We start from the raw sequence: 12993 nt of genomic DNA on the forward strand, positions 1-12993 counted from the left end.
TGCTTGATGATTTGCGACAGGCATAGGAATTCCTAACCCCTATGAATTCAGGATTGTACAGATAAACACGAGACAGCCATCCTAGGCCAACAGCCTGCACAGTCAATATTCCCAAAGAAAGTGTACGTTTATGTGACCTTAGTCCCGCCCAAGGAGAATTATGCCCTTCTAAGTCCACTTAACTCAATATTTAGGATGATACCATGTGGCAATGGTTTTCTAATCAGGGTTTGTTTTGTTTTTAACTCTGTGCCATGAAAATCCTCTATGTCTATGGTAAATGGATGGCTTCCGTCAACAGTTTAGCAAAAGCAGTAAGATAGGACACACGTTACAGCCCAAGAATTCAACAACATGAAGATGTGTTAACAAGGGTCAGGAGCTCAGCTGGCTCTTCCTGTGCATTAACACACACATGCAGTCATTTGTAATTTGGATTTCAGACAACACACTGAACAGCTTTATTTCGGGTGACTCAACGCAGCTGGCATTTGCTCTTGGGGTCATCTCATTTTTCTCCTTGTGAACACAGAACTTTTCTTTTCCTTACCATTTGGCCCCTGAAAAACAAAGAAATATCCACAATGAATCTCAGGTTTGAGAGGGAGGGCAATCCTCATAGGGTCTGTGCTTAGATTGTAAGATGTGGCCCTTGTTTATTGGTCTGTTTATTTACTTGGATATTTACTCTGCTCTTCTCCACAGCAGGGACCCCAAACAGTTTACAACATCATTGTTCTCTTCTCTGTTTTATCCTTACAACAATGTAGCGAGGTAGGCTAGGCTACATCACAGTGATTGGCCCAAGGTCACCCAGGGAGTTTCCATGGTAGAATTGGGATTTGAACAGAAACTTTGCCGTTATAACTTTCCAACAATATTCAGTCATCATCTCAGAGTAGAGTAAGGACAGTTACACAATGGTTACTCACTCCTGTGATAAGTAATTGCACCTCCTAGCTGTGAAAGTCCTCTCCACACCTCTGTTGTCCAGTAGTGGCTTGGACTCACAACACAGAATTCATTCAGGCCACTGTTTCCCCACGCATTCTGCCACACATCCTCAACAGATGAGTGGTCAAACATACAGCTTGTCAGGTTGATGCCAGCAACCAACCAGGGTAGCTTCAGTTGCCCGTGCACCAGAACGTGGTTTTAAAAGGTCTTCTGCATGCAAAAAGTACACCTTGGAGTCATCTCTGTGGGTGGCAATGATATATATGTCAAGTACTTCCAGATGTGATAGGGGGGCTTGTTTTTGGCAGCACCTCCAGGTCCAGCCTAAGGCCTGTTTTAGAGGGGGCATAGGTAAGGCAAAATAAGGCACCCCATGCAAGCTTGCATGGGCCCAACATCTCACTGGATCCAGACTGCTCCTGTTCTAAAGCAGCCCAGTGTGCATCTGTAGCTCGAGTGGGTGTTCTGTTGTCAGGCTTGCTAGACATGCCCAGCTGTTCTGCATGGGTACCAGCTCAGTTTAAATGAGTTTTGGACCCCTTGTGAAGTTGTTTTGTGTGGGGAAAGGTCTATCAAGGGCTGTTCTAATTGACAATGGCTCCACAACAGGTTTCTCAACCAGGGTTTTGTGAAACCCTGAGGGTTCTTGATGGCCCTGAAAGGGTTTCCCAAATGGGAATTAATTTTTAATATATATTTTTGAATTCGTTAAACATTTATTGGGTGATATGACACCGCCTCCCAAAGATGGCCAATGATGGGCCTGGAGGGGGTGGGAAGGGGAGGCCCCAGGTGGGTGTGTACACAGCTAGGCTTCCCAGCCATGTTCTTCCCATCACACCACTTTTGGGGTTTCTCAGCAGTAAAAAGGTTGCTCTACAGTGTCTGAAAAAGAGGTCTTTCAAGTCACCTGCTCCATGACCAGGGATATACCAGGGATTGTGCCCAAGAGTTATTATACACAAAGCTGGCACTCTGCCCTCAACCTGCCTCCATGTTCAGACACAAAGTTCTTTTGTCTGCAAAGTCCCTCGGCCAAACAGACATTGCGCTGAAAACAGGCATGATCTAAATTGTCCCATGCTCAAGGTATAGAAGTAGTTCCAGAAATTGGAGCCATGATGGGGTCGCAGACAGGGTGGAGATGCTAAATGGGTCCTTTCCCCCTGATTCCGAACCTATAAATCCGTTAGCAGACATTTATAACTCATGAGATTGGAAGGATGTCCTGATGCTCCATATTACAATTTTGTACCGGGTGGGCCAGACAAATGATGCTTCGGACCCAGGTCTGTGGGGGTGGGCGTCCTCCCCTCCCCTCCCCGGGAACGATTAACTCGTACTCCGATTCTCAATTCGGATTACGGGAAGGAGGCGCGGACTAGCCAGCAGGTGGCGCTGCTAGCCCCGGCCTCTTGTCTGTTCTGCAATCGGGGAGGGAGGGAGGAGGAGGAAGAGGGGCGGGAAGGGGTTAAGCGGCGGAGGCGCCTGGACGCCCCTCGAGGGAGATCCGCCCGCCGCCCGCCCGCGCCCCCTCGCAGCCCACCCGGCCGCGGCGGTGGGAGGAAGCGGCGCCGGAGGCTGCCCGGGTGCAGCGGCCGGAGAACGATGCCGCCACCGGAGAGGGCCGAAGCGGCGCCGGCAGGCAGCGTGGAGGGAGGCGCGGCGCAGGCCGGCCCCTGATTGCGACTCTTCCTCCTCCTCCTCCTCCTCCTCCGCTTGGGCAGCGCTCTGGCGATTCCTTCCCTCCGCGCTCCCTCCCTCCTTCCCTCCGCCTCCTTCCCCCCCGCCTCCTCCTCCTCCTCCTCCTTCCCCGGCGGCTTCGGCTGCAGTCGCCACGGCGGTGCAAAATGGGCAGGTCGGCGGCGGCGGCGGCGCTCCTGCTCTGCCTGCTGGGCTGCAACGTGTGGAAGGCGGTGACGAAAACCTTAGGGGCGCCCGATGCGGCTCAAGGTCGGTGCGGAGAGCGGGGGGGGCCGGCCAGGGAGGGAGGGAGGGAGGGAGGGAAGGAAGGAAGGGGCCGCTGGCGGGGCGCGCTGTCTTGCGCCCACGGCAGCAGCAGCAGCAGCCGCCCTTGGGCAGGGTCTCCGGGGCCTGCATTGTGCCGGGGCTGGGGCCGGGCGGCGGGGTCGATTCTCCCTGGGGGGGGGGGGGCGGCGCCGAAGAAAGCCGCAGGGGCGCCTGGCTGAGGAGCAGCCTGCGAGGGCTTTTGTTACGGGCGCCTGCTCGGCGCTTTGTGCGCGCATAAGGCTCCCTTTGCACGCCGCCGTCCCCCCAGCCTCGCACCCGGCGCTGCAGACCCGCTTTCCCCGCGCCCGTGGCCACCCGTGCCCCTTGCGCGCTCCGGGAAGCCGGGGGTGGCGAGGCCCTGGTGATGGGCGCTGCGGGTGCCTCCCCGACTTGCTCCCGTCGGTGCCGACTGCCTCGTCCCCGCCCCCGCTCCCTCCGGGCTGAATCCAAATGCTCCGGAGGGGGCGAGGGGCAAGGACGGCCCTCGCCCTCGCTGTCCAGTGGGGAAAGGGTAGCCAGTGTGTGCTGTCTGCCTCAAGTAGGAGGACCTGCCCTTAGAATGCAGGACATTGGGCGGCGGGAAAAAAAGGCCATCTGGCCACCCTCTGCTTTTCCAGCCCTTCGCAAACTGTTCTTTGCTGCTGGCGACTTGGTGCTCTCTCCTGAGGGCGCCGCTTCATGATGGCTCCTGCTTAGCAGAGCTCCACCAGGTGCTTGTATTGTCCCTGCCACCGTGTCTTTTTTGCCCTTGTCTCTCTCCCCTGTGCCCACTGGTGCCAGTGGTCTTGCTGGTCCCTTGTGGGCCTTCCCAGGCCGCAGGGCACACGCTGAAGCAGACCGGGAAAGTTTTCCTCTTCCCCAACCCCCATTGCATTGGATTTCTTGGCTTGACATCTGCTCATCCTGTCATCTTCTATGGTGCCTTTTGTGTAGGGTTGGGGACTCTCCGAGCTTGGTTTTACGGCGTGTCATAAAAATACACGAGCACTGGGTTCATTTGGCTTGGGATCTGGAGAAATGACTGGAAGTCGACCTCTTTGCTCTTGATTTCCACCCCCACGCGGGCTGGGGGCGGGGAACCCTGTGTTCTGCCACTTGCTGAACCAGTAGGAGGGGGTGCCAAAATAGATCGATTGTATTAGCCCCAATCCTAGCCAAGTAAAAACAGGGTTCCGTGGATCCTTCCCTCCTGCGATGCTTTTTCATCAGCAGAATGCACCTGTGTATTGCACACGTGACAGCCCCCTGACAATACTCGAGGTGGGAGAAAGACTCAGTCACCATTTCGTCAGGGTTCCATGTTGCACTTCGAGCTTCCTTTGTTGAAGTAAATGCTTTCTCCCCAGGCGTATTTCTGCATATTTCAGAAAGAGACCCTTTCAAAAAACATCTAATACCAATGCAGCAAGCTAGACCTTGGGGTTGGTTAAGAATTACCTGCTGCAGGGCATTACAGGTGTTGGGTAGTTGTGGCCGAAATTCTCAGTGGAGCTTATAGTTGTGTAAGGAGCACACTTATTCATTGCAAGCAGCCTTCTGCCAGGCGACCTAAGAGCATGTGTCCAGTATTCAGGCTGGGAAAAGATCAAGATGGGTAGCTGTGTTAGTAGCAGCTGAAAAGAGTGAAGAAGCAAACAGTGACTCACGAAAGTTCACGCTCTGTCAACATTTTTGTTAGTCTTTAAGGGACTACTGGATTCTGGCCTTTTTCTGCATGATGGGGAAGTCCCTTGTTCTGTGACTGAAGTCTTTGAAGATGTTGATGTAAAGGACAGGCCCCTCTAAATGGCACCATTTTGCTCCCAGTGCAAAGGGAAATGGCCATTATCCACTTTACTATTGTTGGGTCCTTATTTATGAATGAGTAGTTGTCTCTCTTCTCTAATACGCACATTGCATCTTCACCCCCTTTAGTTCTTATCCTGGGGGTTAACTTCAGGTTTATAAGCTCAGCTTTGCTTAAAAGGGTTATGGCAATTGACTTTTTGAATGTGTTAAGTCCCTCCTCCCCCTGCTTGGGAAATCTGCAAACTGTGGGGGAAGTGGAGGGGGGGGGGACTTGATGGAGAGGATGATCATTGAGTTAAAGCAGTTCCTAAGTATGTCACTCACTTTGAAGATGTGGGAAATGTCCAGAGGCACCTTAACGACCAACTAAGTTTTATTCTCATTATAACTATTTACGTGCAGTCACCCTACTTCAGCTTTGTGAAAATGTGGGTTGTTAATTGAAAGTGCCCTTGTGAATTGGTATTGATCTTCTTGGCCACAATTCAGCATGGATTTAGATATAGTTAAGTCCCACTGACCTCAATGGGACATCAGTGAATATAGCTATGCATGGGATTGCAACCATTGGGTTGATGGCTGTGTATCAAAGAATCACAGAGTATCAAAGAATCACAGAGTTGGAAGGGGCCGTACAGGCTACGTAGTCCAGCCCCCTGCTCAGTGCAAGATCAGCCTAAAGTAGAACTTGCCCTCCTCTGCTGGGATTCATAGAGCTCCTGGGATGATGTGGGGTGCAACATTGGGGCCTGGAATGTGGTGGTAGTTGGGGAAATCGGTAGAATCCTGTTCCTCTTGTGTGAATGGAAAGAGAACTGACCCTGTGGAAGATGGGATAGGATCTATCATGTCAATGCAGTTTTCATGACCTTCCAAGCAATAAATGTTGCATATTCCTCTTGTGGCGCAGAGTGGTAAGGCAGCCATCTGAAAACTTTGCCCATGAGGCTGGGAGTTCAATCCCAGCAGCCAGCTCAAGGTTGACTCAGCCTTCCATCCTTCCGAGGTCGGTAAAATGAGTACCCAGCTTGCTGCTGGGGGGGGGGGTAAATGGTAATGACTGGAGAAGGCACTGGCAAGCCACCCTGTATTGAGTCTGCCATGAAAACGCTAGAGGGCGTCACCCCAAGGGTCACCCCAAGGGTCAGACATGACTCGGTGCTTGCACAGGGGATACCTTTACCTTTTATTGCTTGGTGAAGAGAAGATATTATTATAATTATAAATACCCACAAATGATGACTTGTATTGAGATAATGTAGGGTTTTTGGGTGGTGTTAGGGCTGAAGACACAGAATTGCAGTGCTATCCCGAACTGCATTCTACTTTACCAAATCAGTGGGATTAGAAAGGTGTGCCTCAGTATAGGATGGTAGTCAGTTCAATTTCTTGGAAAAGCCACTAGTAATTAACAGGCTTATTTGTATCCAGTTAATACATTTTGCGAAGGAAGCCTACGGTTTATTCTTTTTTGGTAGTATAGCATTGTACCAGAGTATTAGCAGTGGTCCCCATTGTGCTATTTATAGGGAAATTTCTTAAAAATAAGGTTGTAGATTATCACAATAATGATACTTAGAATACATATACTCTTTATTATCTATTAGCTGAAATTCCTAATATATTAGTTAAATCACTCCTGTGTTAATTTTATACTGTGAATGCATGGCTTTTTATAGCTTAAAAAAGATGGCTTACACTGTCTTTACGTATTATCTAAAAGGAGCAATGACTATAGCAGCTACAGAATGGCTAGATTTGTAAATCAAGGAAGAGGTTTAAAAATGGGTAGTCAGCTGTTATTGTGTAACTACTGTACTGGGGACTCACTTTATCTCTCTTTAAAGGTTGACTCCCTTTTCTGCTTGTAGTGATGTCACTCTTGAGTGAGCAAGGAACATTGATTTATGGTGAAGTCAAATTCTGTCATCTGCATTTGGAAACTTAAGGTTTACTGCTGTGTTGTTTTAAAAAAAGGTACTAAACCCAATGGATTATTTGCTGGGTTCTTGTTCTTTTTCTGTGGGTTTTATAAATCCCAGCAGACTACATGCAGAGAACCATGTAGTGTTAAAAAAAATGTTTGGCCAAGTGTGGTAGCATGTGATGTTATAATCCTGTTCTTGTAGACAGACATCTGTATCACAAAAGTCAGTCGTTTGTTGTACGTTTTGCTACCCATGTTAAGTTGAGTTTTGGAATGTGAGGATATCCATCGGAACTGTTGAGAGGATGTCTCAAGAGGAGGCGGTATAAGTGATTCCATTAGTTGATGGAAGAGCAGAGTCTTTTATAGTGTGGCTTTTTGAACAGGTAGAGTCAGGGATAAGAATAGCCTTGGATTGGAACACCCATATCAAGAAAGCTAAAGAGGCTGCAAAGACGGGAAGTACAGTCTCTCACTAAATGTCCTGGCTGTTTGTGGAATGAAACATGAAATGGTAATTATTAATGAGGAATTGTCCTCATTATGGCTTGCATTATGATGCAGGCCAAAATGGACAGTCCCCAAACTGCCATTTTACCATCTTCCTTGGGCATACCGGCTGTGGGGTGGGGTGGGTATAGAGCTGGGGGTCCGGGGTTTATGGTATGGGTGGGTGGGAGAAGGTTTTTTTCGTACTGTTTTGTTCTTTTTTAATTGTTGTAAACCACTGTGAGCCAGCAGAGCTGGAGATGGCGGTCAGTATATGAAATTATTACTAATAATCATGATGATTATATCGTGAGGCATAGATAGACATATTTATTTTGATTTTAGAGTCAGCAATTGTAGTCATGGCTGCCAAGGGTTACTGCTAGCCCCACTCATTCTATATCGTCATAACAAAAATAATTTCAAGATCTGCCTTGGTTTTGCCCCTCCCCAGGCAGACCCCTCCCCCTGAAGTTATATCCCTCCCCTTCCCCCCTCAGCAGCCTTGGTTTGCACCCCCACTTTTATGGGGGGTAGCAAGAGCCCCAAGTCCAGGATCTCAAATATTATGGAACTGTGGCCTAAATATCACCGAGGTGTAGGGATGCCCTGGAATGCCAGGTCATCTCCAGACTAAGAAGCTCATTTCCTTTGGAGAAAATGGCTGCTTTGGAGGGTGGTCTCCCCAGCATTATACAACACGGAGACCCCTCCCTGACCAAAATCCCATCCACTCCTGACTGCACCCCCAAAGTCTCCAGGTGATTTTTCAATCCAGGGCTGATAATCCTACTGAGATGGTTGATCAGTGTCTGGATCAGAGGACTGTTTAAAATTATACCCAGTACAGGAAAATGAACCTTCGGGAGTAGAATATATTTGTGTGTAGGGTAGAAGGAGAACAGTCAGTCGAGTGAAACCCCCATTGGAATTCTATCCCAGGTTTTAACTCATCAGCTGCAGCTCAAGTCTTAATGTAAATGTGGTGGGTGTGAGGCTTGATTTAACTTTGGCTTTCCTCTGTGACTTCAAGCAGCTCAGCTCCTCATCTGTGCTCTGCTGCATCAAGAGAAAAGTGCTTAGTCTCCATATCAGGCTTAATTAGACAACAGTAAGATGAGCAACGGCACCCCTGGATTTTCCCCGAGGCCCTGGGGAGGGGTGGCTGGAAAACGTGGAGCTGGGGGTTTTTCATCACTGGGACTTGAGCGTAGGGGGGGATTGATAATGTTTTAATTATGTCGGGTTTTATCATTTATGTTGGGAGAAATCAATCAATCAAGTTGACAAAGGCTAAGGGTCGATGGTGTGCAAGCTAACCAAATGTAGCTGCTTTCCACTGGGTGCTGCATAATCTAAATGTGGAGCTAAGCCTGTGCAAAGTTGCTCCATGTATAATGTTTTGCTTTTCTAGTATCACAAATCAAGCCTAAGAAGTTTTGTGAGACCAAGAGGCCCTTAGAGTTGTTTGGTCAAAGAGTACTGTCCCCCTTTTGTATCAAATGCCACACCACTTTTGTAATGGAGGGGATTTTAAAAGTAGTGGGGGGGAGTTAGGGGGTGGGGAGGAGGAATCCTCTGTTCAAAGAAACACAATTATAAGTGTCACTGTGATGCAATTCCTTTGCTTCGCCCTATAAAAGTCTTTGTGTTCCAGCCACTGGATCCTCGCTAAACAAATCCTATTATGTCCGCACATGTTTGGCTTCTGATGTATGATGCACTATTGCCCTTCGGGAAACATTGATTGACGTTTTTCAAAGGAACTTTTCCTTTAAGGCTCATTGTTCGTCGAGAAAAGGTTGCTGTGAATGTGTAAATGGAGAAGGAGCATGTTTGCTAGTATTTGTTTTGTCTAAATGCTGTATTCTAGGCTAAGTTTCAGAAATGTAATGTTGCATGTATGTGAGCGTGAATCTTTTCCATCTTTCTCCTCAGAACCTCTGTTGCTCAGGGTTTAGAGCAGGGGTAGTCAAAACTGCGGCCCTCCAGATGTCCATGGACTACAATTCCCATGAGCCCCTGCCAGCGTTTGCTGGCAGGGGCTCATGGAAATTGTAGTCCATGGACATCCGGAGGGCCGCAGTTTTGACTACCCCTGGTTAAGAGGGTCAGTTGAGGACAAGGAAGGGAGACAGCCTCTGGTTGATGTTGGCCCAGTTATCAAATGGCATGGGTGTAATATAGCCCGGAGATCCTATGATTGTCAGACTGTCAGGCAAGAGGCATTCGGAAGTGGTTTGTCATTGTCTGCCCCCACGTCACGACCTCGGTATTCCTTGGAGGTCGTCCTTTCAAGTGTTAGCCAGGGCCAACCCTGCTTAGCTTTCAAGATCTGACAAGATCAAGTTGTAGACCAGGATAGACTTGGTCTATCCAGGTCGGGTCCAGTCCTTTCTGAGAACATAACCTGACTTGCAGAAAACTTTAAGCCACGAAGGCATAGAATAGTTTCCTTGGTGACTCTTTGCAGTTCTTGAACTCTTTGAGATTTGACGAAGTTAGATTACCTCTATAACCATTTTTTTTGGTTAGGCACGTTCATAGTAGAAAATGATAATATCTGTGTAATTTAAACATTTGCTCTTGTTAAACATGTTATTATTTCATAGGTATTTTATTTTTTGAGGTTTTTACTTTCCCTGTACCTCTGTGGACATGGGTCTCTTGTTATCAGAACACTTTTGCCCAATTCATATGCTGCTTTCCCTCCACAGAGCATAGAGTGACATTTATGGGGCTGTCCCATTTTTTTTCCCCCTTCAGGTTAGACCGAGAGACAGTGGCTTTCTAAGGCTGCCCACTTGATTGCACAGCTTTGACCTAAATCTTTCAGTCCGTGTCCCACATTCTGTCTGCTTCACCGAATGGGCTTAAACGTTATAAATCTTTTTACTAATAGCCTTATAGTGTAGTTTCAAACGATGTGAGAAATAGATTAATATTTATGTCCTATCTTTCTGCCCCCGAGGCAGCTAGCACAAATAAAACACTAACACATAAGAATATCAATCGGTCTATAAAAGCCAGCACGTGAAGAAAGCAGTAGAATCGATAAATAATTATCCTTTTGCCAGTAGCTCTATGAAGTAGCAGCATATTCACTTGATCTCTGTGGTGAGTGAGCCAGACGAGATACCATTAGAAAGCAGTTCCTGACTGCTACTACCGAGAAGGCCATGTCTTCTGTGAACATCTGCCATACTTCAGTGGAAGAATAGAGAGCAGGGCCCTGAACTGAGTACATACCTTTATAGGTGATCATTTGCAAGACGTTTTCTTTCTATCAGGAATGAATAAGTGTTTACACGGGAAGATAGTTCTGACATATTGACTTGACCGGCCATTGTAAGCAAATTCATTTAAATTTTATAAGACAAGATTATTGCTGCTGTGACACTTACGATCCTAAAACTCTTCTCTCAGTTTTCCAGCATTCCACATAGCAGCAGCGATAAAGTATTCAGAAGGTGAGTGAAAGGCTCTGTCTAGCAGTTTTTGGCTTGCAAATGTCAAGTGTTAACAATCTCAGAGTGGTAGCCGTGTTACTCTGTTGTAGCAGGACTGCACGGGAGCCTGCTTTAAGAACCAACAATTATTTCAGTGTGAGCTTTCATGAGTCAGAACTCAGTTCCTGAGATACACAGAAGTTTGCATCCATTTGGCTACATTGCATACTTATTGTGCGGGACAGGGGTGTGTTACAAGGAGGCTGACTTGGAACAAGATCCCATCAAAAGAGAAATCAGTTCACCTGGAAGAGGTGGGAGACGCTTCCAACCAACAACACAGAGTAGAATAAACATTAAATCAAGGATGAAGTGAGAGACTGGAGCTTATTAACATCTGTAAGGGGTGGGATGGTAACACCCTCAGTAGCATAGGTGTTAATGGTAGTATCCTCTTCTCAATGAACTGCTAATGTTCACAAACTATACCTATAAACCTGTGTTTTTATTCTCTTAGGCTAGGTGAGACAACTTGGTATAGTGGTTAAGAGTGGCAGCTTCTCATCTGGTGAGCCGGATTTGATTCCCTGCATCTCCACATGCAGCCAGCTGGGTGACCTTGGGCTAGTCACAGGCCTGATAGTGCTGTTCTCACTGAGCAGTCCTGTTAGAGCTCTCTCAGCTCTGTTGTGGGAAGAGGAAGGGAAGGTGATTGTAAGCTGCTTTGAGACTTCTTTGGGTAGTGCAAAGAGTAAAAAAGCCAATTCTTCTAGGTGTGTCTTAAATATTCAGCATGAGCATTTGGAGAACAGAGTCTGCTTATTCAGATGCAACTCTAATAAGGTGGCAAAGACAGTGGAGTTTCACAATTCTTCATAAGCCAGATTGTGGTCAGTAATATTGAATATGCTGGCACAATGACACCAGTGGCTGCTATTGCTATTGCTGTTGCTCCTTTGTGCATGTGATTTTTGCACAGGGAATCAGATGTTTCTACATAGTAGGAACACCAGATTTTAATGAAAACAATTTGAAGGGTTGGTGCCATCTTTACCTCTTCTGATTCACTCAAATATAGTAGTAGGACTTTGGTGATGGATCATTCCTTCATAGTCTGTAAAGAGGTCCTCGTACTAGTCTGATCTTGTCAGCTCCCAGAAGCCAAGCAAAGTCAACCTTGGTCAGTATTTGGATGGGAAGTGCAGTTCCAAGGAACTGCAGATTCACTTCCAGAGACAGCACTGACAAATCACCTCTGAAAGGTGATTTAGCCTTGAAAATTCTATGAGATTGACGCAAGTAAGCTGTCAACAACAACAACAACAAAAGCTTCCAGCCTTCAGATCTTTGTTTTATCTAGCATTATAACTTTGTACAAGCTGAAAGGTCTTATTTTGAAAACTCGTAGCTAGGGCTTAAGAAATATTGATTTCTATGGAGGGCTTCATGAATAAGAGAAGAAGAGCTGGTTTGTTGTACCCCATTTTTCACTACCTGAAGGAGTCTCAAAGTGGCTTACAGCTGCCTACCCCTCCTCTCCCTACAACAGACACTCTATGAGGTAGGTGAGGCTGGAAGAGCTCTAAGAGAACCGTGACTGGCCCAAGTTCACCCAACTGGCTGCATGTGAAGGAGTGGGAAATCACACTTGGTTCTCCAGATTAGAAGCCACCAATCTTAACCACTACACCAAGCTGGTTCTCAGTGTAGATTTAGCGTAGGCTCATGGGTGACCAAACTGTGGCTCTCCAGATGTCCATGGATTACAATTCCCATGAGCCCCTGCCAGCTCATGGGAATTGTAGTCCATAGACATCTGGAGAGCTACAGTTTGGCCACCCCTGGGAGGAAGGTGAAGAGATTAGACAATTGCATCATTGGGCTTCCAGCCACATGAACATTACAGCAGTGAAGCAGATCCTGGAAGGAAGGTGCAGTCAAACAAGAAATGGTGCATTTATTCTACAGTGTGCACATGTGGAAGCGGTTTGACACAGGCTTAACAGCTGTTGTCTCATGTATTGCCAGCTGTTTTAAACAGCTGTCATGTAGATCTGGCCAAAAACAGGTCTTGTTCTTCATATTTTATGTCCCGGGGATAATATTTATGTCACAAGTAGGGAAGGTTGCCTAGTTCCTCACTCCACAATAAGGGACTTTGGAGTTTTGTTTGTGGGAAGGGACCATTTTGTTTGATATAAGAAGAACAAGGGTCAGTATAAGCTATTTTTGTGTGACTTCAGAATCTCTGCCTGGATGTAACTGTGGGACCCACGCTAGACCAATATTTAAGATTCCTATCACCAACTCCAAATTTTTGGAGTCAGCTCTAAATCTTCAAGGGCCAGTCCTGCATTGGGCTGCCCAAGAAAT

General features: G+C 47.2%; 1 protein-coding gene across 3 annotated transcripts in view; it reads left to right on the forward strand.

The window, feature by feature from the left end:
• The first annotated feature begins 2446 nt into the window (after positions 1–2446).
• Positions 2447–12993, forward strand: part of FAM171A1 (family with sequence similarity 171 member A1) — a 74561-nt gene continuing 64014 nt past the window's right edge. For 2 of the 3 annotated variants that reach the window (XM_077304707.1, XM_077304709.1), the window contains exon 1: positions 2448–2910. In XM_077304707.1, the coding sequence (XP_077160822.1) occupies positions 2808–2910 (103 nt within the window). In that variant the 5' untranslated portion in view covers positions 2448–2807. Of the gene's footprint in view, positions 2911–12993 lie in introns of all 3 variants that reach the window. The other variant, XM_077304708.1, reaches the window with a different exon arrangement.

Source organism: Paroedura picta, chromosome 11 (assembly GCF_049243985.1).
Source record: "Paroedura picta isolate Pp20150507F chromosome 11, Ppicta_v3.0, whole genome shotgun sequence".
In the NCBI taxonomy this organism is placed as follows: Eukaryota; Metazoa; Chordata; class Lepidosauria; order Squamata; family Gekkonidae; genus Paroedura; species Paroedura picta.